Source organism: Eschrichtius robustus, chromosome 15 (assembly GCF_028021215.1).
Source record: "Eschrichtius robustus isolate mEscRob2 chromosome 15, mEscRob2.pri, whole genome shotgun sequence".
Classification (NCBI taxonomy): domain Eukaryota; kingdom Metazoa; phylum Chordata; class Mammalia; order Artiodactyla; family Eschrichtiidae; genus Eschrichtius; species Eschrichtius robustus.
Genome location: NC_090838.1, coordinates 46,988,526 through 47,016,087, shown reverse-complemented (window position 1 = coordinate 47,016,087; position 27,562 = coordinate 46,988,526). Strand labels below are relative to the sequence as shown.

At 36.7% G+C, this 27,562-nt stretch overlaps 1 protein-coding gene across 8 annotated transcripts; it reads left to right on the top strand.

Annotated features, from left to right (window-relative positions):
* The first annotated feature begins 336 nt into the window (after nucleotides 1–336).
* Nucleotides 337–26,879, top strand: MTIF2 (mitochondrial translational initiation factor 2). Of its 8 annotated transcripts, none has more exons than XM_068564248.1 (16): nucleotides 360–441; nucleotides 835–924; nucleotides 1,444–1,563; nucleotides 2,646–2,871; nucleotides 3,241–3,352; nucleotides 9,131–9,302; nucleotides 9,767–9,927; nucleotides 10,835–11,011; nucleotides 12,973–13,112; nucleotides 18,856–18,980; nucleotides 20,290–20,494; nucleotides 20,845–21,097; nucleotides 21,754–21,894; nucleotides 23,508–23,672; nucleotides 25,775–25,915; nucleotides 26,491–26,879. In XM_068564248.1, exons 4-16 carry the CDS (start codon nucleotides 2,653–2,655, stop codon nucleotides 26,661–26,663), a joined length of 2,184 nt encoding a protein of 727 aa, XP_068420349.1. In that variant the 5' UTR covers nucleotides 360–441; nucleotides 835–924; nucleotides 1,444–1,563; nucleotides 2,646–2,652; the 3' UTR covers nucleotides 26,664–26,879. The 8 variants fall into 8 exon arrangements, with proteins under 8 accessions (XP_068420350.1, XP_068420353.1, XP_068420349.1 ...); XM_068564247.1 differs by having other exon boundaries at nucleotides 393–441; nucleotides 756–924; XM_068564251.1 differs by lacking the exon at nucleotides 1,444–1,563 and having other exon boundaries at nucleotides 393–441; nucleotides 756–924.
* The last annotated feature ends 683 nt before the right edge of the window (nucleotides 26,880–27,562 follow it).

Here is a 27,562-nt window from a genome sequence, read left to right as displayed (position 1 = left end):
AAGCGCTCCTCGCCCAGTACTAACTGGGTCTATCGCCACGTTCCCTTGCATTCTTCCCTTTTTGTTAGTATGTCTGTTAAGGACTTAGCATTTCTCCCACATTTCCCCGTTTCACTTTCCCTTGAGCTGTACACATCAAGGCCGCTCACAGCCCCAGAGTAGCAGTAATTTACTTCCTAGAAAGCGAAAGGATCTGCAGAAACGATTATCGACGTGCTGCTGACACGCCACCCGGGTACACCCTCGGACTGTACCAGCGGCAACAGGGTTGTTCCGAAATCGGACTTCTGAATTCCGGGTAGAACCGCTTCCGGCAGCACCGGAAGCCCGAGCGGGACCATTTTCGAGACGGACTAGCTGACCGACAGTCCTCCCGGGTCCGGAAGGAGATCTTTACCCTGCTTCAGAATTCCGGCGCCCTGGACCCTACGTAGGAGCTGAGTGAGTGGGGTCTCTTAGCCGGGTCGTCCCGGGTGGCGTGTATTGTTAGGCCTAAAGTGTTAGCGGCACAGATGACAAAGATTGCGCATTCGGGAGGCTTTCCATGATGCACTTAATCCATGCGTGATTCTTAACTTTCGGCATAACGAAAGCGTTATCCAACCAGAAGCGGCCGGCTGCTTGCTCTCCCCGCGCGCCGCGGCAGGTGTCCTCCACGCCCCGACCTCCCCTGTGCCCAAGGCTTTTTGGGCTCGGGTTCCAGGCGAAGCCACCGTAGATCCGACATTCTACAGTGACTTCTTTTTACCTTTCAGATAACACCCAAGGCTTCTAGCTGTTTCATTCAGACGTTTTCACCAACGCAACTACATTATTTCCAACATCCTTTTCCAGGTTCCATGATAAGAATATACTAGCGGCGAAAGAACACCGAATTGGGAGTCAGAAAGCCTGGGTTCTAGTCCTGACTGCCATTAACTAGCGGTATGACATAGGAGAAGGCTTTTTGACCTCTCTGGACTCCATTTTCCTTTTCTTTAAAATGAGGGGCTTGGAATAAGTAGCAAGTAAGGTTCCTTCCAGTTTTGGTATTTGGTTTATTGACCCCCTAATGTGTTTTTCGAATCCCTGCGTCAGTGAAATAGCTGTGCTTTGGTTAATCTCCGTGTAGGACCTTTCCTCCCATTATATTAATCTGTGTCCTTGTTAAATCTGGTTTTAGACTCATTAAAAATTTTTTTTTTGCCTAAGCAATTCTGTGCTTCCTGAGCACTCTTTACTTCTTAGTTCAGGGAAATGTACCTAAATAAGATTTTTTACATGTGCCATTCTTGAGGTGTTTAAGAATCATTATATTGGAACATTTTAAAGACAGTGAACCCCAAAGGAAGGGACTCTTGCTTATTAAACTTTGACTCAACAACCTCAAATGCAGTGCCTGGAAGATGGTGCTCATTGAAATGTCTGCTGAGGAGAAAACTAGTACTTCTTATGTTATTTTAGTTGCTCCTTCCCTTAAACACTGAAAAGCAAAGCTGTAGAAATGCAGTCTTGTGATCAGAAGAAATAGAAGACTCCAGGAGGAAGAGACTATACTACTGAGTTCTGAGCTATACTGTTGAGGTCTGTTGTGGTTTTCTCTCAGTAAACTCTTCTTTCGTCCCAAGAGTAATATTCAAAAGGCATTATTCAATAGGTATTTATTGGCATTATTCAGTAGATATTTATTGGGTGCCTTCTTCCCACTCTAAAGCATCTTTTTGTTGGGGGGGGGGTTGGGAAGAGGGGAAAATGTTAGGGTTGAAAGACAGTTCCAAGGAGAGGGAGCATATGCAAAGTTTCAAAGATTAGAAGACAGCTGTCGGAGATTACAGGTGAGACAGAATAACAAAAATTTGGGAGATAAGAGTGAGGGAACTATAAGAGTGTAAGAGATGGAGTGAGAGGTTAACAGAGGTCAGATAATGAGTCCTTATATAGCATGTTTTGAAGCTGTACATTAAACTAGGGATAATCTCCCCCCATCCTCCCAAAGAATGTTTGGCAAAGAGTTGATGAGTTCAAATTTGCATTTAAAAAAAAAATGATTCTAGGGGCTTCCCTGGTGGCGCAGTGGTTGAGAATCTGCCTGTCAATGCAGAGGACACGGGTTCGAGCCCTGGTCTGGGAAGATCCCACATGCCGTGGAGCAACTAGGCCCGTGAGCCACAATTGCTCAGCCTGCGCGTCTGGAGCCTGTGCTCCACAACAAGAGAGGCCGCGATAGTGAGAGGCCCGCTCACCGCGATGAAGAGTGGCCCCCACTTGCCGCAACTAGAGAAAGCCCTCACACAGAAACGAAGACCCAACACAGCCATAAATAAATAAATAATTAAATTAAATTAAATTTAAAAAAAAGAAGATTCTAGTTGTGATTTGGTTAGTTGATGTTTCAGGAGTGAAAAAAGAACCCTTACAAGTTTGTTATTGTATTTCAGTGTTATTATGGTAGGAACATTAACCATAGTTATAGTTAATATCTAGAGAGTACTTAGTACGGAATTCCATCTCTCTGACTGAACTGTGAGCTCTTTCAGGGCGAGAACCCAGTTTTACTCATTGTTGTAACTCTAGCACAGTGTTTTGTGTGTAGTAGATATCCAATTAATATTTGCTAACTTGATTTCAATATTAACCAAAATAGTATTTGAAAACTTTTTTCCTAGGAGAAAGATGAACCAGAAGATACTTAAGTTGGAGAACTTGCTACGATTTCACACTATTTGTAGGCAGCTGCACAGCCTGTATCAAAGAAGAATGTTGGCACAGTGGAGGCACGTGTTTTCATCTGCTTACCCGGTGTGGCCAGCTCAGCTGTATGCCCAGCCCTGGCAAACAGATGCGCTCATCAGAGCCGCTTTATCTCAACATAGGCTTCTGGTGACAAAGAAGGTAGTTCTAGATTTCTCTGAGCTTCTCTATTATTTGGTCTGAGATGAAAGTGCCTAGGGCCATGAGTAGAAATCCATCTTGAGTATTTTGTCATTTTTGAAATCTTTATGCCTTAATTCTACATTCCAGGCAATAAATCTTTGTGAGGAAGGGAGGTTCTAGTTAGTTGTTTAGTAATGTTGATTAATTTGCTTATTTATATCAGTGTATAACAGTGAATTAAGGAATCAGGATTTTAAATTTTAGTCTAAGGTTTAACAATTTATGGGAGTGTTGGTAGAAATAGGAGTCCTGACTGTGGTAGATATTCCAGAATAAATTTCAAAGTTTTTTCTTCCTTCTTCTTTATGTGTTCTGAATATTTAATAGGAAAAAAAATCGCAGAAATCTCAGTTATCTTCAACAAAATCTAAAAAGGAGGTGGAGGTATGGATTGGAATGACTGTTGAGGAGCTGGCCAGAGCAATGGAAAAAGACATAGGTGAGCCAGATAATTTTATAAGGAAAAATATGGAAACGTGGAATACCTGGTATTTTATTTGCAGTGAGATTAAGGCATTCAAGGATGAAAATTAGACTAGTGGTTTAAAAAGATGTTAAGTAATTCCAATATTTTTCACTTTAGATGAAAAATCCTAATTAGTTTCTTGGCTTTTTGCCGAATCTAGTTCTCTAAGATTTTGCTTTTAATAAAAATGGAAAAGATTTTTTAAATTTGAACTAACCTTTCTTTCTCAGAAATCTTGTGGGCTATTAAGATAAGTCCAAAGAATGCTTTTGGACTGAGGGACCGTATTTATACTCATTTACTTTCCTTTTGTTTCTCTATAATTCTCTAATTGCGCTCATTTTGACAATATCTGTAGTGTAGTGCCAGCAGAAAAATATTTGTAGTAATAACTACAACTTTTTTTTTTCCTTAATAAATTTATTTATTTATTTTTGGCTGCATCGGGTATTTGTTGCTGCTCGCGGGCTTTCTCTAGTTGCGGCGAGCGGGGGCTGCTCTTCGTTGCGGTGCGTGGGCTTCTCATTGCGGTGGCTTCTTTTGTTGCGGAGCACGGGTGCTAGGCACACGGGCTTCAGTAGTTGTGGCACGTGGGCTCAGAAGTTGTGGCTCGCAGGCTCTAGAGCACAGGCTCAGTAGTTGTGGCGCATGGGCTTAGTTGCTCCGTGGCATGTGGGATCTTCCCGGACCAGGGATCGAACCCATGTCCCCTGCATTGGCAGGCGGATTCCTAACCACTGCGCCACCAGGGAGGCCCTGGCAGGTGGATTCTTATGCACTGCACCACCAGGGAAGTCCATAACTACAACTTTTAATAATACCATTTTTATTAGAAATGTAATAAAAATTGTAATTAGCCCTCTGTATCCATGGGTTCTGTATCCGTGGATTCTACCAACCGTGAATCAGAAATATTAAAAAAAAAAATCCAGAAAGTTCCAGAAAGCAAAACTTGAATTTGTCATGCATCAGCGACTGTTTATATAACATTACATTGTATTAGTTATTGTAAGTAGTCTAAAGATGATTTAAAATATATGGGTGGATGTGTGTAGGTTATATGCAAATACTGTGCCATTTTATATAAGGGACTTATATATAAAGTCCATGTATTTTGGTATGCAGGGGATGTCCTGGAACCAACCCCCTGCAGATACTGAGGGACTACTGTATTTATTACCAATTTAGGATTGTTGGAACAAAATTTTCATTTCGTTTTCATTATAAACTGACATTAAAATTTAGTAAACAAGAAATAGCTTATTATGGTAGCAAAATAAAGTAACAAGTGAAGCAGACTTTTGGCAAAAAGAATTACTGATAATAACTTATACTTACTGAGCTGTTATTATATACCAATACTTTATATGTATTAACTCATGTAATTCTCACAATTCTCTAGAAGCATGTATGATTATTATCCCCATTTATAGATTGAGAAACCGAGGCATAGAGAGGATGAATAATTGCCCAGGATTTCACAGCTACTATGTGGTGGAGCCAGGATTTTGAACCCAGGGAGTATGGCTCGAGCAGATGCTCTTATTCACAGACCAAATTTTCTCTCAGGAATTGTTATTTTGTAAATGACAGCAGAGCTAGAGTTTTAATGTGTATCCTGCCTGAAAGTGTTACCACTATTTGTGATAGTACATCCTCACAAAGAATAGAAAATTAGCACTCTATCTTGTGTTTTTTTTTAAACTTTGCATTGGATTATGTAATCATTTTATAACTAGAAAACTTTAAGAGAACAAATGGACATGGCCATAGCATTCAGAATTTTTCCAAGGAAAACTGTATTGATATGATTTTATAAATGATATTGATAACAGACTTGATTTTTAGAACTTTTTATTATTGGCATTTTTCATATATATATGAAAGCAGAAAGAATGGAATGATAAGCATAATGTTTGCATAAGCCAGTGATAACAATTATTAATATATCATTTAATCCATGAGTACTTATATATTGCTAAATTATAATTCTTTTTTTTTTAAACATTAACACAGACATGCATAACCATAATAATTCCTTTGTATCACCAAATAAATAGAATAATTAAAATACAGGTTTAATCCTATGGATCAGTGCTCTAAACCCAAAACTGATTTGCTATGATTTAAATAAAAGTTATCTATTTGAAACTTATTTAATATTATAATCATACCTCTTTTGAATTTAAGATAGTTTTCATATGGTGAATATTTTTAACTGCTATATTAGCAACGTACATACATCCTAACCCCCCTGCCCTGGGTCAGTTAAAATAACTTGATGTGGAAATTCCCTGGCGGTCCAGTGGTTAGTACTGCGCGTTCACTGCCAGGGGTGTGGGTTCAATCCCTGGTGGGGGAACTAAGATCCTGCAAGCTGTGCGGTGCAGCCAAAAAAAAAAATTGATGTAATATTTCTGGTTTAAATGCTTTGGGTACTTTTCTACATGTAAATGTTTACGTTTTGGATAAAGATAAAATAATATGTTAATATTATATGCATTTAATGTAGAGGGAAAAAGATTATCCCTATGTATAAGCTACCTCTCAAAAGTTTAGGATAACATATTGGAAAACTATAGTTACTGGATTATTAAGGATTTTTAGCATTATTAGAATTGTACTCATTATAATTTTTACGTTTAGAAAGAGTTTTATTGTTCTCTGAGAGCATATCCGTATAGAAAATTTATGTTGTAGCATTCTTTTTTTTAATTTAATTTTTACTTTATATTAGAGTGTAATTGATTTACGATGTTTCAGATGTACAGCGTTGTGATTCAGTTATACATATACATATACATATATCCATTCTTTTCCACATTCTTTTCCCATATAGGTTATTACAGGATATTGAGTAGAGTTTCCTGTGCTATACATTAGGCCCTTGTTGATTATCTATTTTATGCATAGTAGTGTGTGTATGCTAATCGCATACTCCTAATTTATTTATTTATTTATTATTATTACTATTTTTTTTTTAAATTAATTTTTATTGGAGCATAGTTGCTTTACAATGTTGTGTTAGTTTCTGCTCTACAGCAAAATGAATCAGCTATACATATACATATATCCCCTCTTTTTTGGATTTCCTTCCCATTTAGGTCACCACAGTGCATTAAGTAGGTTTCCCTGTGCTATAGAGTATGTTCCCATTAGTTGTCTATTTTATACATAGTATCAGTAGTGCCATACTCCTAATTTGAAATGTGTTTTTTGGGGGAAAGGTGTGGTAGGGAAATCCACAAGAAAGGGTTTCTTGGCATTATTATGGAGTAGATCAGTGAGGTGCTGAGGCTGGCTTGTACCAGTTTGTGAGCCTGTTGCTAAATTACAAGGAATTATGGGAGCTGGTGTAAACACAACCATTTAAAAAATTAAATCATAAATGGAGGTAAATAAATACTCATTAAGATTGTCACTTCTTAATTATTTTACTGCATTTTACTACTAATCTATGCTCTTGAGGTTATTTACATTTATTGTACCTATATTGGTGGAAATACTATTTAATAGTGTGCTGCTTCACATCTCTTTTCATCTCTGTGTTCAGTGACTCCATGTTGGTGGCTTGAAGTCAGACGTGGTGGGGGACAGCAGCCCCCAACCTTTTTGGCACCAGGGACTGGTTTTGTGGACGACGATTTTTCCACTGACAGGGGGTGAGGTGGGGGGAGATGATGGTTTCAGGATGATTCAGGCGCATTTGTTGTGCACTTTGTTTCTATTATTATTACACTGTAATATATAATGAAATAATTATACAACTCACCATAATGCAGAATCAGTGGGAGCCCTGAGCTTGTTTTCACTTGCCACTCACTGATAGGGTTTTGATGTGAGTCTGCAAGCAATTGATTTATTATGGTCTCTGTGCAGTCAGACCTCTCTGCTAATGATTATCTGTATTTGCAGCCGCTCCCCAGCGCTAGCATCACCGCCTCAGCTCCACCTCAGATCATCAGGCATCAGATTCTCATAAGGAGCCTGCAGCCTAGATCCCTTGCATGTGCAGTTTACAGTAGGGTTCACGCTCCTATGAGAATCTAATGCCACCGCTCGTCTGACAGGAGGTGGAGCTCAGGTGGTAATGCAAGCATGGGGAGCGGCTGTAAATATAGATGAAGCTTTGCTTGCTCCCCAGCTGCTCACCTCCTGCTGTGCGGCCTGGTTCCTAACGGGGTTAGGCACCCCTGGTGGCGGGTATTTGTACCATGGAAATTGGGAAATGCTATAAATCAGGACTTTCTTTTAGGAGCCTCAGAGTAAACATTTACGAGCACACTACTGAATAGGAAGTTCTTTTAGTGTAATGTTCTGCATGTTTGAAGATGCCTTTCTTTTATATCTGTCTCTCAAAATATATATTTATAGGGTGACTGAAAGTCTGGAAGCATAAAACTACTTATTTCATTATCACCACTGATACTTTATCACCCACAGGAAAATATTACAGAAATTAAAGCACATTAAATAAAATGAAAGTAACAAGTAATTCTTTTTCCTATGTTTTGCAACTTTTTGGACATCCTAAATAGATACGTAAATAAATAGTGTGTGCATGTATTCTGTGATACTGTATGTGTGTGTGTGTGCGTATATTTATGTGTATACATATGTAAATATAGTCAATCCTTATTATTTGGGGATTCTGAATTGGCAAATTCCCTAAAATGTATTTGTAGCCCCAAAATTGATACTTGAAGTGCTTTTGTAGTCATTCCTGGACATGCACAGAGCGGTGAAAAATTTGAGTTGCCTGACCTGATCACATATTACTAGCTGAGGTTCAAACAAGGCACCAAACACTCTGCCTTCTCTCCTCTCATACTGTAAACAAGTGTCATTTTTGTGGTTTATTTAGTGCCATGTTTTTCTCATTTTTGTGCTTTTTTTTGGGTGATTTCGCTGTTTAAAATGGCCACTCAGCATGGTGCTGAAGTGCTGTTTAGTGTTACTAACTACAAGAAGGCTGTAATGTGCCTTACAGAGAAAATACGTGTTAGATAAGCTTTATTAGTTATAGTATAGTGCTGTTGACCGTGACTATAACGTTAATAAATCAACAACATATACTGAATAAGGTGTCTTTAAACAGAAACACGTAAAACAAGATATAGCTGATGAAAATGTTGTGACCAGAGGCTGAAGGAACGTAACCCTGTATTTCCCCTCAGAGCAATGATTCAGTATTTGCTAATTCACTGTTCCCAGTGAGTTTATAGAACATAATTACCTTGAATAATGAGAATCGACATGCAATTTAATGTTTTATTAATCGCTCAGGTAGTTCATAAGGTACATGGTAAATATTCAAATATTTATGAATATGCAGAAATATCAATATAAATGTATCATATTTTATTTTATTTTATTTTTCCTTTTTTTTTTTGATATGGACCATTTTTAAAGTCTTTATTGGATTTGTTACAATATTGCTTCTGTTTTATGTTTTGGTTTTTTGGCCTCGAGGCATGTGGGATTTTAGCTCCCCGACCAGGAATCGAACCCCCACTCCCTGCGCTGGTAGGCAAAGTATTAACCACTGGACCGCCAGGGAAGTCCCTGTATCATATTTTAAAGATTATTTTCTTTTCAACTTTTTTGTGATTCGTTAACATTAGAGAAACAGATAGCTTATATAGTTATTCCTCTCATTGAGTGTATTGTTTATATAGATGTTTATCAATAGAGGTCATTTTCTGGAACATTTAATTCACGATCCTAAAAGGTTTTATCTTGTTTCACCAGATTGTGTATATGAATCTTTATTGAACACTGCTATTGACATAGATTCACTAGAAGCACACTCACATTTAGATGAAGTCTGGATCAAAGAAGTGATAAAGAAGTCAGGGATGAAGTTAAAATGGAGCAAATTAAAACAGGACAAAGTCAGAGAAAATAAAGATGCTGTAAAAAGGTAAAACTTAACTGTATAAATTGGGGGAAGGAGACCACATTGTTTTATTCACACTTTTTAATGGAAAGATTTGCCTTAAAATTTCTTTTGCAATTAAAATGATGTGTGAGTATAGGTTAAACTTTTCTTCAAAGTGCTTAAAGTATCAAAAAGTATATTCAGGTTATTATAAAACTCTAAGAGTTGTTTTTCTTAGTTTGCTGAGTGTGTATATTGATCCTGAATTTTAAAATTTTATTCAGTTCTGCTCATTGTTATGAAGATGCCTACAGTAGGCGGGCAGTCATTATTATTTTATCATAAGTCATTGTATGTATAGAAGAGGAAAATAGTTATGTCTAATCAAAGCTGAATGTTGGGTTTTGTTGTTAATGGTAGTTCACAGAGATAACTGCAGATCAGTTCACTGGCTATAAAGTGTTTCTGATATTTAAGAAATGAAACTCCTTTGCTGTTAATTGTAGGCCCCAGGCAGATCCAGCTTTATTAATCCCAAGGTCCCCAGTTGTTACTATAATGGGCCATGTTGATCATGGAAAAACGACGTTACTTGACAAACTGCGAAAAACTCAAGTGGCAGCAATGGAAGCTGGAGGCATCACTCAGCACATTGGTGCCTTTCTTGGTATGAACACAGATCACCTTACAATGTGCTTGGGAACCCCACATATTATTTTCTTAAAATAGTGTCATAGTATGAAATATATGAATTTAAAGTAAAAGGAAGGCTAAAGCCTAAAGCCATTGGTTTGATGAAATGTAGAGCTGGTGGTTAATAAAGGTTATTTTGTACAGTGTATAAGAAGAAAGTTATACCTTTTGTATTCTAGCTCATTCTTAGTTTGGTTTAATGAGCCTAAGACTCTTCAGTGCTAGGTTGTCATAATGTTACCACTCATAACTGAATAACAGCTGTCATTTGCTGAACACCTAGCATGTGCCCAGCACTGTTCTGAGCACCTTGTACGCTTTATCTTTTTTTATCTTCGCAACATCATGAGGTAGGTATTAATATCCCTACATACATATAAGGAGGCTGAGGCTTGTTTAGGTTAAGTTACTTGCTCGAAGTACACAGCTAGTAAAGTGGCAAAGCCAGCATTTAAACCCAAGGCTGTTGGACTCAAATCCTGAGCTTCTAACTGTGTACTAAATTGCCTCTGTTGCTCAAGACAGTTTGTGCAGCTGGTGTTTGCTAATGCAGGAGTGGCTGCCTAGACAACTATCAGTCTGGTTTTTTCTCCAGAATATATTCCAGTTGGTACATTTATGAAAGTAGTTATATTCTAGAAATAGGACGAGTTTTAGTTTGAAATTATTACATGAAAAGAAAACCCTAAAGGTCTCACTGGTATGTTATCACTTTTCATTGTGGAATGATGATCCATATGCATTGTTCTGATTAAGAGTAATGGAAAGAATAAAATTATTTTGAAGAATTATCGATTGTGTTGATAAGGTCACGTATATTCCTTTGTATTAAGGAAGTATATATTTGAGTGCTTAGTGTTCTTGGATTTCTGTTTCCACAGTTTCTCTGCCTTCTGGGGAAAAGATAACCTTTCTTGATACTCCAGGACATGCTGCTTTCTCAGCAATGAGAGCCAGAGGTGCTCACGTCACTGACATTATCATATTGGTTGTAGCTGCAGATGATGGAGTGATGAAACAAACTGTAGAATCCATTCAGCATGCCAAAGATGCTCAAGGTACTGCGTGGCTGACTTACATGTATCAGGAAGGAAGTTGCTTTCTTTTTTTTAAAGGATCTACTACAGAGTCACTGTTTGTACATGTCGCTCATTTAATCTTCCTGGCAATCCCAGGATTATTATACCTGTTCTACAGGTAAGGTGCAAAGAAAGTTGAATTGTTTTCCCAAAGACATTAACTACTAAGAAGAGTATAGCAGGATTCAACTTGGGACTTGTGACCACAAGTATATTCCTTCCTCTACTGTTTACTTACTTGGCATGGTGTGACAATTTAACAGTCTCAAATGACTTTTTTAAAAACATTTTAACGTTTAACAGCTACAAAAGTAAGCCTAGACTAATGAACCCCTATGTACCCATCACCTCAATTCATTAGGAGTTACAAAGTGGTGATATTCTAATTGTTATTCCTTATTCATTTATTATCCGGAATTCTTCTCTAAAAGAGACTTTTCCCTCATCTGCTTTAAATAAGTTCTTATTTGGTCAAAGGTATAAAATTGAAACTTTTGGAAAATACTTGGCTATCTTCTCCCTTATTTCTCCATTTAAAGATTGTAATAATAGGGAATTCCCTGGCAGTCCAGTGGTTAGGACTGCACACTCGTGCTGAGGGCACGAGTTCAATCCCTGGTTGGGGAACTAAGATCCTGCAAGCCACGTGGCGTGGCCAAGAAAAAAAAAAATTGTAATAATAAACACCACACACATACTTTGTACATTTATTCTTATTGTGATATGACCCTACACCCACTGAGAAAATACTGTTGTCTTGAGAGAATGTACCTGATGGAATGCGTCATATTCCCCTAGGTTTGTTGGCAAGAAAAAAAAGAAAGGGTTGACAATCATTGATCTAGTCCAGTTTTTTTTTTCATCTCACAACATGAAGACTAAGACCCAGAGGGTGGCAGGAACTTCCCCAGTTACAGTTAATTTGCAGCATGCCTGCATTTGGAATCTGGTCTTCTAGCTTCAGTGTTCCTCTCTTTATTTTTTATTTCCTCAAAACTACCTTTGTGGAATGGGCTATGTTCTTAATGATCCTAGGGAATATAATAAAAATAAGAGTGGTAAATCTGTCAGGGACCCCATAACAAAGCAGTTGGTTGAGATATGATAAATTCCTTACATCATGCTTTCTGTACCCGTTCTCTTGGTGCCTGTTAAGTTCCAGCTGATCAATATAGAATGTACTTTTTCATAATAATAGGCTATGGATTGCATAACTCTTTCGTGTCTGTTTTCAATTTCTATTCCTTTGATACCTGAGAAAATTGCAGAGTTGGTGAAACTCAATCAGAGAATTATCTCCTAGAATTTTGTGTGAGTTCTCTAATGAAAGGGTATGTTCAGTAATGACAAGTAGATTATAAGATTATTTGGTTCATTCATTAAGTAAACATTTATTGAGAATCTACTTTGTGTCAGTCACTCAGCTAAGTGTGTATGAAGAAAGAGTTGCTGTAAATCCTAAAAGAAAGTTTACAATAATGGTACTTAGTTTCACCCAAGGGTGAGATGTTGGGTTTTAACAGGGAATTAAACTCCTGGAAAGAAGAGGCAAATGATCTAGTATTAGAATTAGAATCTTCTCTTGATTTTTCTTTTCTGGAGATTATCTCTAGTGTAGTTGCTGATCTTGCTTTCAGATTTAAGGGTAGTCCTTTCTCTACCCTAAATACTGTTGTGTGTTTTGTTTTTGTTTTTTAATCATCATAATTGCGTATTCTTAATTCAGAATCTTATAATTGCAGTTTTGACATCTCTCATCTGGAATCCTTCATGTGTATAAAGCAGAGTAGGTGGGTGTAAAGTGGGTCTTTTTAGGTCTTTTGTTAGATAAATACATCCACTGGGTCAAGAGAAAGCCAGAAAACGTTGGCGTCTTTCATCGTGAATACCTGGAGTTGAAGTGTCATCGTTTGCACTCTTCTTAACTCTGTCTCTTTCAGTTCCTGTTGTCCTTGCCATAAACAAATGTGACAAAGCTGAGGCTGATCCTGAGAGAGTGAAAAAAGAACTGCTAGCTTATGATGTGGTATGTGAGGATTATGGAGGCGACATTCAAGCAGTGCATGTTTCTGCACTCACGGTAAGTGCGGGCACCTCAGAGACAGTGTGTTCAGATGGGAGTGCTACACGTCACGCACACAGTGCCTTATACCTAGAGAACATTTTGACATCCATAATTTCTGTTGTTGTTTAAAAATTCTCTGAGAACTAGGCAAAGCTGGTATCATTATCCTAGTTTGGCAGATTAGAAATTAGGCTCAGAAAGATTAGTCATCAATCCAGAGGGGTCGGGTTTACCTATGCTTTTCTTACTACGAGGTACTTAGAATGAGGAGAATAAGTGGTGAATGATGTGGGGATAGGATAATAGTAGGATAAAGACTGTTTTAAGCAGAAACGAAATTCAGTTGGCAATGAAAAGTGCTTGTTTTTAAAGTAAAAAACTATAGAATAGGTCTTAGGGCATTTAAGAGAAATTTAAACAAATGAAACTTTTTACTAATACAGTGTTGAAATATTTGGGTTCAGTTTGTTATTGATTGACTCAGTGTTTCTATGAACTAAATTGCTATAAGTTTTATAATGTTATTTATGATGAATTCCATTTTCTTTTAAATTACCAATTATTCTCTTCTGGATAAAATACACCAAGGAAGCTCAGTACCTGCTTTGTGATAGCATTTTCCAATTCTCTTGTCCTATACAGGTTGCTGCTAAGTAAAAATTTCCTTTTTTGTCCATTCTTACCATATTCCGTAGTTTACTTGTAATACGGACTTTTTTTCTTCTGATCATTTGGTGAAGAAATTGTACTTTATTTGGCCACCTTCCTCCAATTAAGTCTCATTTTATCTTTACTTTTCCTAAATTTGTTACCTCCAAGATGATTAGAAGTTATGCCTCTGTTAATAGTAAAACTATGCCTCTTTTTCTCTGAAACTCATGAAATGCCACCTTACTTTGTCATCTTTCTACTATACCTTGATTATTACTACGATGTGAAAACCAGATGGCAAGATTAGAACATTTGAAGACATGACCACCTTTTCTGCCCAGATATTAGATGAGTAGATAGATAGATGTAAAGCTGCTTAGGCAAATTTGGAGGCATGGCAGAGATGAATCCTGGGAATGGAGGTAAGAGAGTGGCAGGGAAGTAAGATGAGGCCTTCTTTTCCAAGGAAGAATAGAGGACTCTTCATGCAGAGAAGCAACCCCAGCTCTGCTTTTCAGAGCAGCATTTTGTAAATTGGAATAAATACTAGGAATAAGTAGATGGGTAAGCAAAGTGTTTAGTTAGTTTTGTTACAGTTGTCTCTGTTGCTTTATATTGTAACAATTGTGAGCAAGCTCTTAGCTGACATGGAGAATGGAAAAATCCCTTGTCCATCAGTTCCAATTCCATCACCCGTTAATCAGCTGCATGATCTTGGAGGCTTAGAAAGCATAGTAGACATAGATCATTAAAGGTGAAAGAATCATCTAATCTAGCTCCTTCATTTTACAGTTGAGGAAAGGTGATCCAGGTGGTGAAGTGGTTTTCCAAGGTTGTACAGCTGGGTAGTTGCAGAGTATAGGTTATAGCTTGGGTCTAGTCAGTGCTTTTTCTCCTTATTTATTTAATAAGAGTAAATAGTGTTTGATTTACTTATTTTACAGGATTCTTGAGTGGATCAGATGAAATCAGTGAAAGCTTGTTCAATTGGATAGAACTTCAATTGTAATGTAGCATTGTAAAGAAAGTGAGAGGAAGAAAACACAATTGTAGAGACAGATGGAGGACAGAGGGTGAAAGAAGCATGTGTTTATAAAAGGGTATTAACAAACTCTAGTAGCTATTCTTAAAAAATATATATAGATATATAATATATAATATATATATTATAGATATATAATATATATATTATATATATATTTATATATATATATATATATATATATATATATATATATATATATATATATATAATATCTAGCTATATATGTATAGCCACTGTTTGTTGCAAGATTTGTCCCTGGGTCAGATTTTCTTGCTTATCTCTTCCTCCCTCCCTCCCTCCCTCCCTCCCTCCCTCCCTTCCTTCCTTCCTTCCTTCTTCCCTCCCTCCCTTCCTCCCTTCCTCCCTCCCTTCCTCCCTTCCCCCCCCCCCCGCCCCTTCCTTCTTTCCTTCCTTCAAATAGGGTAATTCATGTTTTTGGGTTTTTTTAACATCTTTATTAGAGTATAATTGCTTTACAATGGTATGTTAGTTTCTGCTTTATAACAAAGTGAATCAGCTATACATATATCCCCATATCTCCTCCCTCTTGCATCTCCCTCCCACCCTCCCTATCCCACCCCTCTAGGTGGTCACAAACCACTGAGCTGATCTCCCTGTGCTATGTGGCTGCTTCCCACTAGCTATCAGTTTTACATTTGGTAGTATATATAAGTCCATGCCACTCTCACTTTGTCCCAGCTTACCCTTCCCCTCCCTGTGTCCTCAAGTCCATTCTCTATGTCTGAATCTTTATTCCTGTCCTGCCCCTAGGTTCTTCATAACCACTTTTTCTTTTTTTTTTTAGAGTCCATATATATGTGTTAGCATACGGTATTTGTTTTTCTCTTTCTGACTTACTTCACTCTGTATGACAGACTTTAGGTCCATCCACCTCACTACAAATAACTCAGTTTCGCTTCTTTTTATGGCTGAGTAATATTTCATTGTGTAACTGTGCCACATCTTCTTCATCTATTCATCTGTCGATGGACACTTAGGTTACTTCCATGTCCTGGCTATTGTAAATAGAGCTGCAGTGAACATTGTGGGACATGACTCTTTGAATTATAGTTTTCTCAGGGTATATGCCCAGTAGTGGGATTGCTGGGTCATATGGTAGTTCTACTTTTAGTTTTTTAAGGAACCTCCATACTGTTCTCCATAGTGGCTGTATCAGTTTACATTCCCACCAACAGTGCAAGAGGGTTCCCTTTTCTCCACACCCTCTCCAGCATTTATTGTTTGTAGATTTTTTGATGTTGGCCATTCTGACTGGTGTGAGGTGATACCTCATTGTAGTTTTGATTTGTGTTTCTCTAATGATTAGTGATGTGGAGCATCCTTTCATGTGTTTGTTGACAATCTGTATATCTTCTTGGAGAAATGTTTATTTAGGTCTTCTGCCCATTTTTGGATTGGGTTGTTTGATTTTTTGATATTGAGCTGCATGAACTGCTTGTAAATTTTGGAGATTAATCCTTTGTCAGTTGCTTCTTTTTCAAATATTTTCTCCCATTCTGAGGGTTGTCTTTTCATCTTGTTTATGGTTTCCTTAGCTGTGCAAAAGCTTTTAAGTTTCATTAGGTCCCATTTGTTTATTTTTGTTTTTATTTCCATTTCTCTAGGAGGTGAGTCAAAAAGGATCTTGCTGTGATTTATGTCATAGAGTGTTCTGCCTGTGTTTTCCTCTAAGAGTTTTATAGTGTCTGGCCTTACATTTAGGTTTTTAATCCATTTTGAGTTTATTTTTGTGTATGGTGTTAGGGAGTGTTCTAATTTCATTCTTTTACATGCAGCTGTCCAGTTTTCCAGTACCACTTATTGAAGAGGCTGTCTTTTCTCCATTGTATATTCTTGCCTCCTTTATCAAAAATAAGGTGACCATATGTGCGTGGGTTTATCTCTGGGCTTTCTATCTTGTTCCATTGATCTGTATTTCTGTTTTTGTGCCAATACCATACTGTCTTGATTACTGTAGCTTTGTAGTATAGTCTGAAGTCCGGGAACCTGATTCCTCCAGCCCCGTTTTTCTTTCTCAAGATTGCTTTGGCTATTCGGGCTCTTTTGTGTTTCCATACAAATTGTGAAATTTTTTGCTTGAGTTCTGTGAAAAATGCCATTGGTAGTTTGATAGGGATTGCACTGAATCTGTAGATTGCTTTGGGTAGTAGAGTCATTTTCACAATGTTGATTCTTCCAATCCAAGAACATGGTATATCTGTCCATCTGTTTGTATCATCTTTAATTTCTTTCATCAGTGTCTTATAGTTTTCTGCATACAGGTCTTTTATCTCCTTAGGTAGGCTAATTTCTAGGTATTTTATTCTTTTTGTTGCAGTGGTAAATGGGAGTGTTTCCTTACTTTTTCTTTCAGATTTTTCATCATTAGTGTATAGGAACGCAAGAAATTTCTGTGCATTCGTTTTGTATCCTGCTACTTTACCAAATTCGTTGATTACCTCTAGTAGTTTTCTGGTAGAGTCTTTAGGATTCTCTATGTATAGTATCATGTCATCTGCAAACAGTGACAGCTTTAGTTTTTCTTTTCCAATTTGGATTCCTTTTATTTCTTTTTCTTCTCTGATTGCTGTGGCTAAAACTTCCAAAACTATGTTGAATAATAGCAGTGAGACTGGGCAACCTTGTCTTGTTCCTGATCTTAGTGGAAATGCTTTCAGTTTTTCACCATTGAGAAAGGTGTTGGCTGTGGGTTTGTCACATATGGTCTTTATTATGTTGAGGTAAGTTTCCTCTATGCCTACTCTCTGGAGGGTTTTTATCATAAATGGGTGTTGAATTTTGTCAAAAGCTTTTTCTGCATCTATTGAGTTGATCATATGGTTTTTCTCCTTCACTTTGTTAATATGGTGTATCACATTGATTGATTTGCGTATATTGAAGAATCCTTGCATTCCTGGGATAAACCCCACTTGATCATGGTGTATGATCCTTTTAATGTGCTGTTGGATTCTGTTTGCTAGTATTTTGTTGAGAATTTTTGCATCTATGTTCATCAGTGATATTGGCCTGTAGTTTTCTTTCTTTGTGACATCTTTGTCTGGTTTTGGTATCAGGGTGATGGTGGCCTCGTAGAATGAGTTTGGGAGTGTTCCTCCCTCTGCTATATTTTGGAAGAGTTTGAGAAGGATAGGAGTTAGCTCATCTCTAAATGTTTGATAGAATTCGCCTGTGAAGCCATCTGATCCTGAGCTTTTGTTTGTTGGAAGATTTTTAATCACAGTCTCAGTTTCAGTGCTTGTGTTTGGTCTGTTTATATTTTCTATTTCTTCCTGGTTCAGTCTTGGAAAGTTGTGCTTTTCTAAGAATTTGTCCATTTCTTCCAGGTTGTCCATTTTATTGGCATATAGTTGCTTATGGTAATCTCTCATGATCCTTTGTATTTCTGCAGTGTCAGTTGTTACTTCTCCTTTTTCATTTCTTCTTTTTCATTTCATTCTATTGATTTGAGTCTTCTCCCTTTTTTTCTTGATGAGTCTGGCTAATGGTTTATCAATTTTGTTTATCTTCTCAAGGAACCAGCTTTTAGTTTTATTAATCTTGCTATTGTTTCCTTCTTTTTCATTTATTTCTGATCTTTATGATTTCTTTCCTTCTGCTAACTTTGGGGTTTTTTTGTTCTTCTTCCTCTAGTTGCTTTAGGTGTAAGGTTAGGTTGTTTATTTGAGATGTTTCTTGTGTCTTGATGTAGGATTGTATTGCTATAAACTTCCCTCTTAGAACTGCTTTTGCTGCAATCCCATAGGTTTTGGGTCGTCGTGTTTTCATTGTCATTTGTTTGTAGGTATTTTTTGATTTCCTCTTTGATTTCTTCAGTGATCTCTTGGTTATTAAGTAGTGTATTGTTTAGCCTCCATGTGTCTGTATGTTTTACAGATTTTTTTCCTGTAATTGATATCTAGTCTCGTAGTATTGTGTAATTCATGTTTTTAATCCTTAAAGAGAAAAGTGTAACTGTCGAGGATTATTTGGCTTTCTGATCCTGGTATTTACATTTACAGATATTATTTATTAATGTATATTAAGTTTTTTTTGTTATTAAAGGGCGATAACCTGATGGCTTTGGTAGAGGCAACAATTGCTCTTGCAGAAATGTTAGAATTGAAAGCAGACCCTACTGGTCCAGTTGAAGGAACAGTAATAGAATCTTTCACAGACAAAGGAAGAGGGTAGGTCTGTTAAAATGCTTGCTTTCTAATAATTTTATTCCATTGTTTTTGTGACTTGATTATATAACAGTATCTTATGTTTATTGCAGATTATTGTTAGTCCCTGAACAATATTTTCAAAGCATTGTTTTAAAAAATATGGATTTCCCTGGCAGTGCAGTGGTTAAGACTCCGCGCTTCCACTGCAGGGGGCACGGGTTCGATCCCTGGTTGGGGAAGTTCTGCTTGCCGCTGCGGTGCAGCCAAAAAAAAAAAAATTAAAAAAAATAAAAATAAAAAGTATTTTATTGCACTGGCACACAAAACACAAACATGCATTTATCAGTAGATAATAGCAAATATGTGTGTACATTTACTAGTCATATTTAGGTGACTTAGTAGTTCAATTTGCTTGATTTTTTTTTTTTTCCCCCACTGACTTAACTGAATTGCTAAAGTCTTATAGACTAACATAACTTGGAATAAAATAGCAATTGTTGCATTTTAGGGTTTCTAAATTCTTTATGTCCTTACCCATTAATATATAGTAAGATTGTTGGAATAGTGTTCTCTTCTTTAATTTCCCTCCCTATTAGCAAAAGAGGTCTTTTCACTGTTTAACAAATTAGTTATAGAAAGGAGATTAGGATTCTGTCAGAACACTTAGCTGCACCCTTCACTACCATAACCTTACAAGAAATGTTTTTTGTTTTCTTTTTTTTTTTTTTCATTGTGGTAAAAAGTGCATAATATTAAATTTACCATCTTAACCATTTTGAAATGTACAGTTCGGTAGTATTAAGTATATTCATATTGTTGTGCAACGGATCTCTAGAACTCTTTCATCTTGCAAAACAAACGCTATACCCATGAAGCACTAATTTCCCCGCCCTCCTCCCCCCAGCCTTTGGCAACTATCTTTCAGTAGTTGTTTCCATGATTTTGACTACTTTAGATACTTCATATGAGAGGAATCATATAATATTGTCCTTTTTGACTGGCTTATTTCATTTAGCATATGTTCATCCAGGAGGTTCATCCGTATTCTAGCATGTGACAGGATTTTCCTTTTTTAAGGTTTTATAATACTCCATTATATATATATACTGCATGTTCTTTATCCATTTTTCCATTGATGGACATTTAGGCTGTAATTATGAAGAAATGTCTTTATAGTATGAAAAACTGTTTGAGAAGTTGAGAAGTGGTGGAATTAACCCTGTGTGTTCAAATTATATATTTTTTAATCTCATAAAGATATCTTTACTGAGAAAGTGCCATTACATCCTGATTATGGCATTAAGAGTATATACTTTTATTTTCATATTAGTCCTGTTACTACAGCTATAATTCAAAGAGGAACTTTGAGAAAAGGCTCCATTCTGGTTGCTGGAAAGAGTTGGGCAAAAGTACGCTTAATGTTTGATGAAAATGACAAAGCAATCAATGAGGCCTGTCCCAGCATGCCAGTGGGAATTATAGGCTGGAGAGACCTCCCTTCTGCAGGAGATGAAATTCTTGAAGTAGAATCTGAGGTATATCAAGCTTAATTCCTATACAGTAGATATGATATAATGATTTAAAATATCAATCTATAATGTTATACCAAATAAGTAATAAATAATTCAGTACTATAACGGGCTGTGAGGGGGCCAGTGATGTCATTTTAGAGTTTGGCTATAGAATTTTTTAAAATTTGAGATAAGATTTTTAAATAATTTCAAATTTACACAAAGCCTCCATATTAAAGTTTTGTAAGTTTCTTAAAACTTTAAAATTAGTGGTTTCATATATGAACTAGGCTGATTTCATAGTGGAGGAAAAAACCAGCAGTTACTGGTTTCTATTCAGTTAAATAATTCCCTTTTTTTTTCTCCCTATAAAGCCAAGGGCACGTGAAGTTGTTCACTGGAGGAAGTATGAGCAAGAACAGGAGAAAAATAAAGAGGATCTGGAATTAATAGAAGAAAAGCGAAAGGAACACCAAGAAGCACATCGGAAAGCCCGCGAGAAGTATGGCACTTTGCCCTGGAAGGCGAGGTCATTTATAAAGTACAAAATAAAAAAACAGCAGCAACCCTTAAAGCCAAAAGAAAAAGCAGGAGGAGATTCAAATGTACTTCCTATAATTATTAAAGGTGACTTTTAAAAGATTTTACTTTACAGCTCATTTTAGGAATATATGTATTTCGTCATTCTCACAATTAATTTGGGCCATTAAATTTAAGCCAAAATGATTTCAGTATTTTGGGGGGGAATTTTTTAAAATTGAGATATACTTGACGTGTAACATTGTATTAGTTTCATAATGATTCAGTATTTGCATATAGGGTGAAATGATCACCATAATAAGTCTAGTTAACATCTGTCACCATCCTTAGTTATAAAATTTTTTTTTCTTGTGATGAGCACTTTTAATATCTACTCTCTTAGCAACTTTCAAATATGCAATGCAGTGTTATTAACTATAGTCACCATGCTGCATATTATATTCCCATGACATATTTATTTTATAACTGGAAGTTTGTACCTTTTGACCCTCTTCACCCTTTTTGCCCACCCCCTCACTGGGAGATTTCCTTAGTAAACTTTTATCTAGTGGATTTTGTTGTAAATGTACATTTGGTTCTTTATACTTTATTCAGTTAAGTAGATATTTATAATGCTAAACCTAAGGAAAAGTGGATTTTGTGGTAAATGCTATTCCTATTATTGCTTTAAATAGATTGTCATTTTTGTGTCTGTTAATTTCTAACTCCTAACACCAATAATTTTAAACTTTTGCTGCATTTAGGTGATGTTGACGGTTCCGTTGAGGCCATTTTGAACATTATGGATACCTATGATGCTTCACATGAGTGTGAACTAGAGTTAGTACATTTTGGTGTGGGTGATATTAGTGAAAACGATGTTAACCTTGCTGAAACATTTCATGGTGAGGATTCCATTTCCTGTTTGTTTAACTGTGTTCCCTAGAGCATACGGTGAACCATTAGCTTCTGTCTTTTGTTGCTGGGCTAGTCACACCTGACATTTTACCCCCATCGGTATCCCCCTTCCTGTTGCAGCTCAGTCTCAGCTAGGGATTGAGGGCAAACGGGATGTGCAGTATTGCAGCCACAGCTCCATTGTGGGTGTCATTGTTGTACTGAAACTTTGGGGAACTATTTTAAGCCCCAGTAGTATTTCTTGAATGTACCATTACTGCCTCCTCACCCCTTCCAGTTCCCCACCAAACCCAGGCTGGGTTCTCTCTCTCTCTTTCATTTAGACTTTTTGAATGCTCCTTAATCTGCAATCAGCCTACTCAGTACTTTCCTTCATCTTTTACTTTTGGTTGCCTATTTTTGTTTACTTATAATTTTACAAATTATATTTTTCTTAAATCAAAAGCTCTTTTTAGCTTTATATGCCTTGAAGACAAGGGGACTGTTTATGAGTCAAACTTACGATACACAGAAAGGGGACTCATGACTGTCGCTTTAACTAGGTTTAACATCTAGGCAAAGCACCAGTGTTATTGAGTGATTAATGAATCATTTAGGAAGGGGGTACTTCATGACCTAACTTGATTAGAATTAGATGTTACCTCTACTACTGAAAAGGTGTTTTCAATAATGTTGATTATTTCAGAGTATTTTACGGGCACTGACTTTTCTATTAATGTAGATAGTATGATGCATTGAATGATTTCTTAATGATAATAAGACTTTCAAGGTGGTTCTGTTTTTCTCCTGATTAAGCCATTTGCATAAATTTTTTTTCACACCCCCAAGGTATTTGCAGTTAAATACATCATTTATTCTTTGGTAAAATGGTCAGCTCCATGGAACTTCTTTCATTTCTTAAACAACTCTTGAACTTTACCAATTAAGTAACTACAGTTGACACTTGAACAACACGGGTTTGAACTGTGGGTCCACTTATACGTGGATTTTTTCAATAGTAAATATTACAGTACTACAAGATCCGAGGTTGGTTAACTCCTCGGATGTGGAGGAACCGCATTTATATGGAGGGCCAACCATAAATTATGCTCGGATTTTCAACTACACGGAGGATTGGTGCCCCTAACACCTGTGTTGCTCAAGGGTCATCTATTTTTTGAACATCTTTTGGCCAGCTGAATACCTAAGAGCAAACAACAAAAGTTGTAGACTATAAGATTATAATTAATAACGGAATTGTTATTAAAATAATGTAATATTTCAGTTCTAATCATTTTTTTCTTATTTCTCTGGTATGACAGCTTCGTTTAGCATATTGCCTTGCACATTATGGTCATTTCAAATAATGTTTCTTAAATGATTGGATTTAAAAATCATAAAGAAATCTTCCTTGTTTATTTAATAAGCCACAATAGAATTTATAAAATCCTTTCATTAATTTAAAAATTAACTAGTTTTTGTGAGAAAAAGTTATAGAATTTACCTCTCCTACTCGCTTTTAATTTACATAGAAGCAAAAAATTTAGATTTGAGTTTTTGCTTGAAAGACAAACTGTTTAATGCAATATTTGTACGACTTTATTGTATTTATGCTTGCCAGGTGTTATATACGGCTTCAATGTGAATGCAGGCAATGTTATCCAGCAGTCGGCTGCAAAAAAAGGAGTAAAAATTAAACTTCACAAAATCATTTACCGTCTTATTGAAGATTTGCAGGAGGAACTGAGCAGTAGATTGCCCTGCATTGTGGAAGAGCACACAATAGGTGAGTGTTCACTGAATGTTTAAACATTCATATCTAACCTGCTGTAAATAACACTTGAAAGCAAAGTTTAAGGGAAATGTATTTTGCTGTTTAAATATGTTCACTGTTCCAACACATATCCTGTGTTCTAGAAAAAAATGACTACTATAGATAAAGTTTCAGTGTAACTTCGTATGAATTATAAACACCTGCCCTCTGCAAGGTGTTGTGCTTTTGGCTGTGAGGATACAAAGGCAAATAAGGCAGTAAGAACTTGCCCTCTAGTTAGACATAAACCACTAACTGTAACACAGAGTAGACTGGGATGGGAGGCATAAACATTATTAACAGTGTTGTGGAAGGAGCCATTGATTTTGTCCAGCAGCTGGCAGAGAAATCCACCATGAGAAGAAAATTTACTTTACATTTAAATATTAAACATTTAAAAATATTTTTTTCTAACATATCCCTTGGCCAGTTTAACGGCTAAATTTATTTCAGATGGACTGAATCAGTTTATCTGTTCTTTTTCCTCCCCACATCCAGATATTTTTGGTTAACTTTTAATTTTGATGATAGTTTTATATTTCCAGAAAAATTACTGGAAAAGTATAAGCAACTCCCTCCCAGTTCACCAGTTGTTTACATTTTGCCCCATTTGCTTTAGTCCTCCCCCTTCACACACACACACACACACACACACACACACACTTTTTTTTTTCTGGGCCATTTGATAGTGAATTTGAGATATTGTGTTCATTTGCCCCTAAATATTTGCATTTCCTAAACACAAGGATGTTCTCGTATGAAACTGCAGAACAAGTTATCAAACTCAGGAAATTGAACATTAACACTCTTCCCTAAGTCACAGTCCATGTTCCAGTTTTGTTCATTGTCCCTATATAATGTACTTTATAAATATATATTTTTCCCTCAGTCCAGGATCACAGATAAGGTTCTTCAGTCTTTTTTGACCTTGACATTTTTTTTTTAAAAGAGTTAATCACTCCTAGCTTTGTTTTTTAAAATAATTAATTAATATATTTTTAAATTGTTTTTGGCTGTGTTGGGTCTTCGTTTCTGTGCGAGGGCTTTCTCTAGTTGCGGCAAGCGGGGGCCACTCTTCATCGCGGTGCGCGGGCCTCTCACTATTGCGGCCTCTCACTGCGGAGCACAGGCTCCAGATGCGCAAGGCTCAGTAGTTGTGGCTCACGGGCCTAGTTGCTCCGCGGCATGTGCGATCTTCCCAGACCAGGGCTCGAACCTGTGTCCCCTGCATTGGCAGGCAGACTCTCAACCACTGTGCCACCAGGGAAGCCCCAACCTTGACATTTTTGAAGTGTATATAGGCCAGTGATTTTGCTGAATGTACTTTAATTTGGATTTGTCTGTTTCCTCATGATGAGACTCCGTATTTGCATTTTTGGTCCACAGTACAGATTTATTTTAGGCTTTTCTGATCTACTTACTAAACATGATCACACAGAGATTTGTATGTTCTTGTGCTAAGAGCAATTTGGAAAACTGAGTCATATGAGGGTTTCCAGGAGTAAGTGAGCACCAAATAACACTAACCCTAGAAAACTGGTACATTGTAGTGTGTGATACCGTGTCATTATCGGAATTTGTTTTAAATTTCAGTCAGTAAAAAAAAAAAATTAAGCTGACTCACAGAATTAGTACTCTTAAGTGTATATAAATTACCCGTGGTGAGATTAAAAATAAATCAGGCAACAACGGATGGTCCATTCAAGAAAATATATTGAGGGACAACTGAAAATTAGGTTTCCATGGAGCAGACAGGAATTATGCTAATCTTATCAACTGATAGCATCTTCTGTTGCATTTTATTCATCCAAAAAAGTGAACATTTCATTTTTTTTCATTCTTTTGGTAAGCACATGTAGTTTTGTTGATTTTCTTTTCCAAGAATACCAAGGATTTTCATGTTTTTAATATTGGCCAGGAAAATAAAGTTGGTTGAGTCAGAGAAAATTAAGACTTCCTTGCACAAGTTTGTAATTTTTCTCACACCGTTAACTGTTACTCTGCCGAATGTCAGAAATTATGTATTTCTCAGAATTTTTGTTTTCTGTATACTTAATGTTCTCTTCTTCCTAAAGGTGAGGCTTCTATACTAGCTACCTTCTCTATAACAGAAGGGAAGAAAAAAGTTCCTGTGGCCGGCTGCAGAGTCCAAAAGGGACAGTTAGAAAAGCAAAAAAAATTTAAATTAATACGTAATGGACATGTTATCTGGAAGGGTAAGCAACATAAAACTGTTTCTATATCATATCCAGTCACCAAAACCTGATGATCCTGGGTAACTGAAATCTTTCACTCCCATAATCCTAGTTCAGGCCACTTCTTGCTAACTCGTATCTGGCCTCCAGTCCTAATGACTCCCCCAGGATTGTTAGTCCCCAAATCTGACTTTCTAAGGTTCTAAAAATTGGCCCCAAACTACCTTTCCAGCCGTGTCTCTCCTACACTTGGATCCACATCATTATATTTTCATCCTTTCTTAACCTTGTGCCTGCATCGTCTTCATCCTGGTGTAACTCATTCTTCAAGTCCCGAGTATAACCCCCATCCCCTGTAAAGTGTTAACTTCTGAAAAGGGAGACAGTACTTTTCACTACAAATCACATCTTGTTTATAGCAAACTTCATTTTTCTTTGGCTTCCCTGGTATTTCATCCCATCTTTTAACATGACAGGACTGTAAAATCTATTAAGAATTTCAATGTGATTTTCCTTTTAACACCAGACTACAGCTGCACTTGTTGGGTACTTATTTGAGTTATATGAACCCTAAGTTTTTTTCTTTTTTTTTTAAGGCTCATTAATCTCACTGAAACACCATAAAGATGATATTTCAGTCATCAAAACTGGAATGGATTGTGGTCTTAGTTTGGATGAAGAAAAGATAGAATTTAAAGTGGGAGATGATATTGTCTGTTATGAAGAAAAAGAAGTTCTAGCCAAGACTTCTTGGGATCCAGGATTTTAAAATTATGTTAAAGATGTGTAAATTATTAAATGTTTTGCTTTATTACAGAGCAACTAGTTTTGTCTTACTAAAGGTAATAATTCACCACTCACTACTGGTCAGAAAGTTCTACCAAGCATTAACAGGTGTAACTGTCAAAACGCTACAGAATTAGGAAACCTTATTTAAGGACGCGTCCAACTAGAAATCCTGGAGTAGGGAGAGAATGTGGCTAAAGGGAATTGTTAATTATTGGCATATCAGTGAATCTAATAATCAGTTTAATAAACTTCAAGTGCTTACTTTAGCTCATTGATACCAAGAAGCAGGCTTCCCTGAACTGTGCTCCATAGATAAAACATATGGTACCAGTCAAATACTGTAAAGCCATTATTTTTCAGTGTCAAGAGTACCAATGAGCAAACCTCAGAACTTAAATTCCAAAGAGGAGTTCACACTCAACATTAAAGGACTTTGGGTGAATTTTTTTTTAATAGATCTTTATTGGAGTGAGTATAATTGCTTCACAATACTGTGTTAGTTTCTATTGTACAACAAAGTGAATCAGCCATATGCAGATCAACTTTTTAACTGGTAACTTCTTAAGACAGCTCTGCGGCCTTTAAACTTCCTTTGTAGGAAACAAGTGTCAATACATTGTAGCTTCCTTTTAGGCAAGGTTATAATACCAATTCACACAAACCAATGTTTCTCAACCTGGGGGTGGGGGAGGTTCCTACTGGAACCTCCAGTAGGTGGTGGTGTGCTACTGGCAGCAAGTGGGTACAGACCAGGGATACTGTTCATCACCCTATGATACACAGGAAAGTCCCTACAACCAAGAATTATCAGTCAAAAATGTCAATACTGCTGAGGTACAAAGAAACTGGCCTTGTATCTAGACAGCTGGTATCAAATAC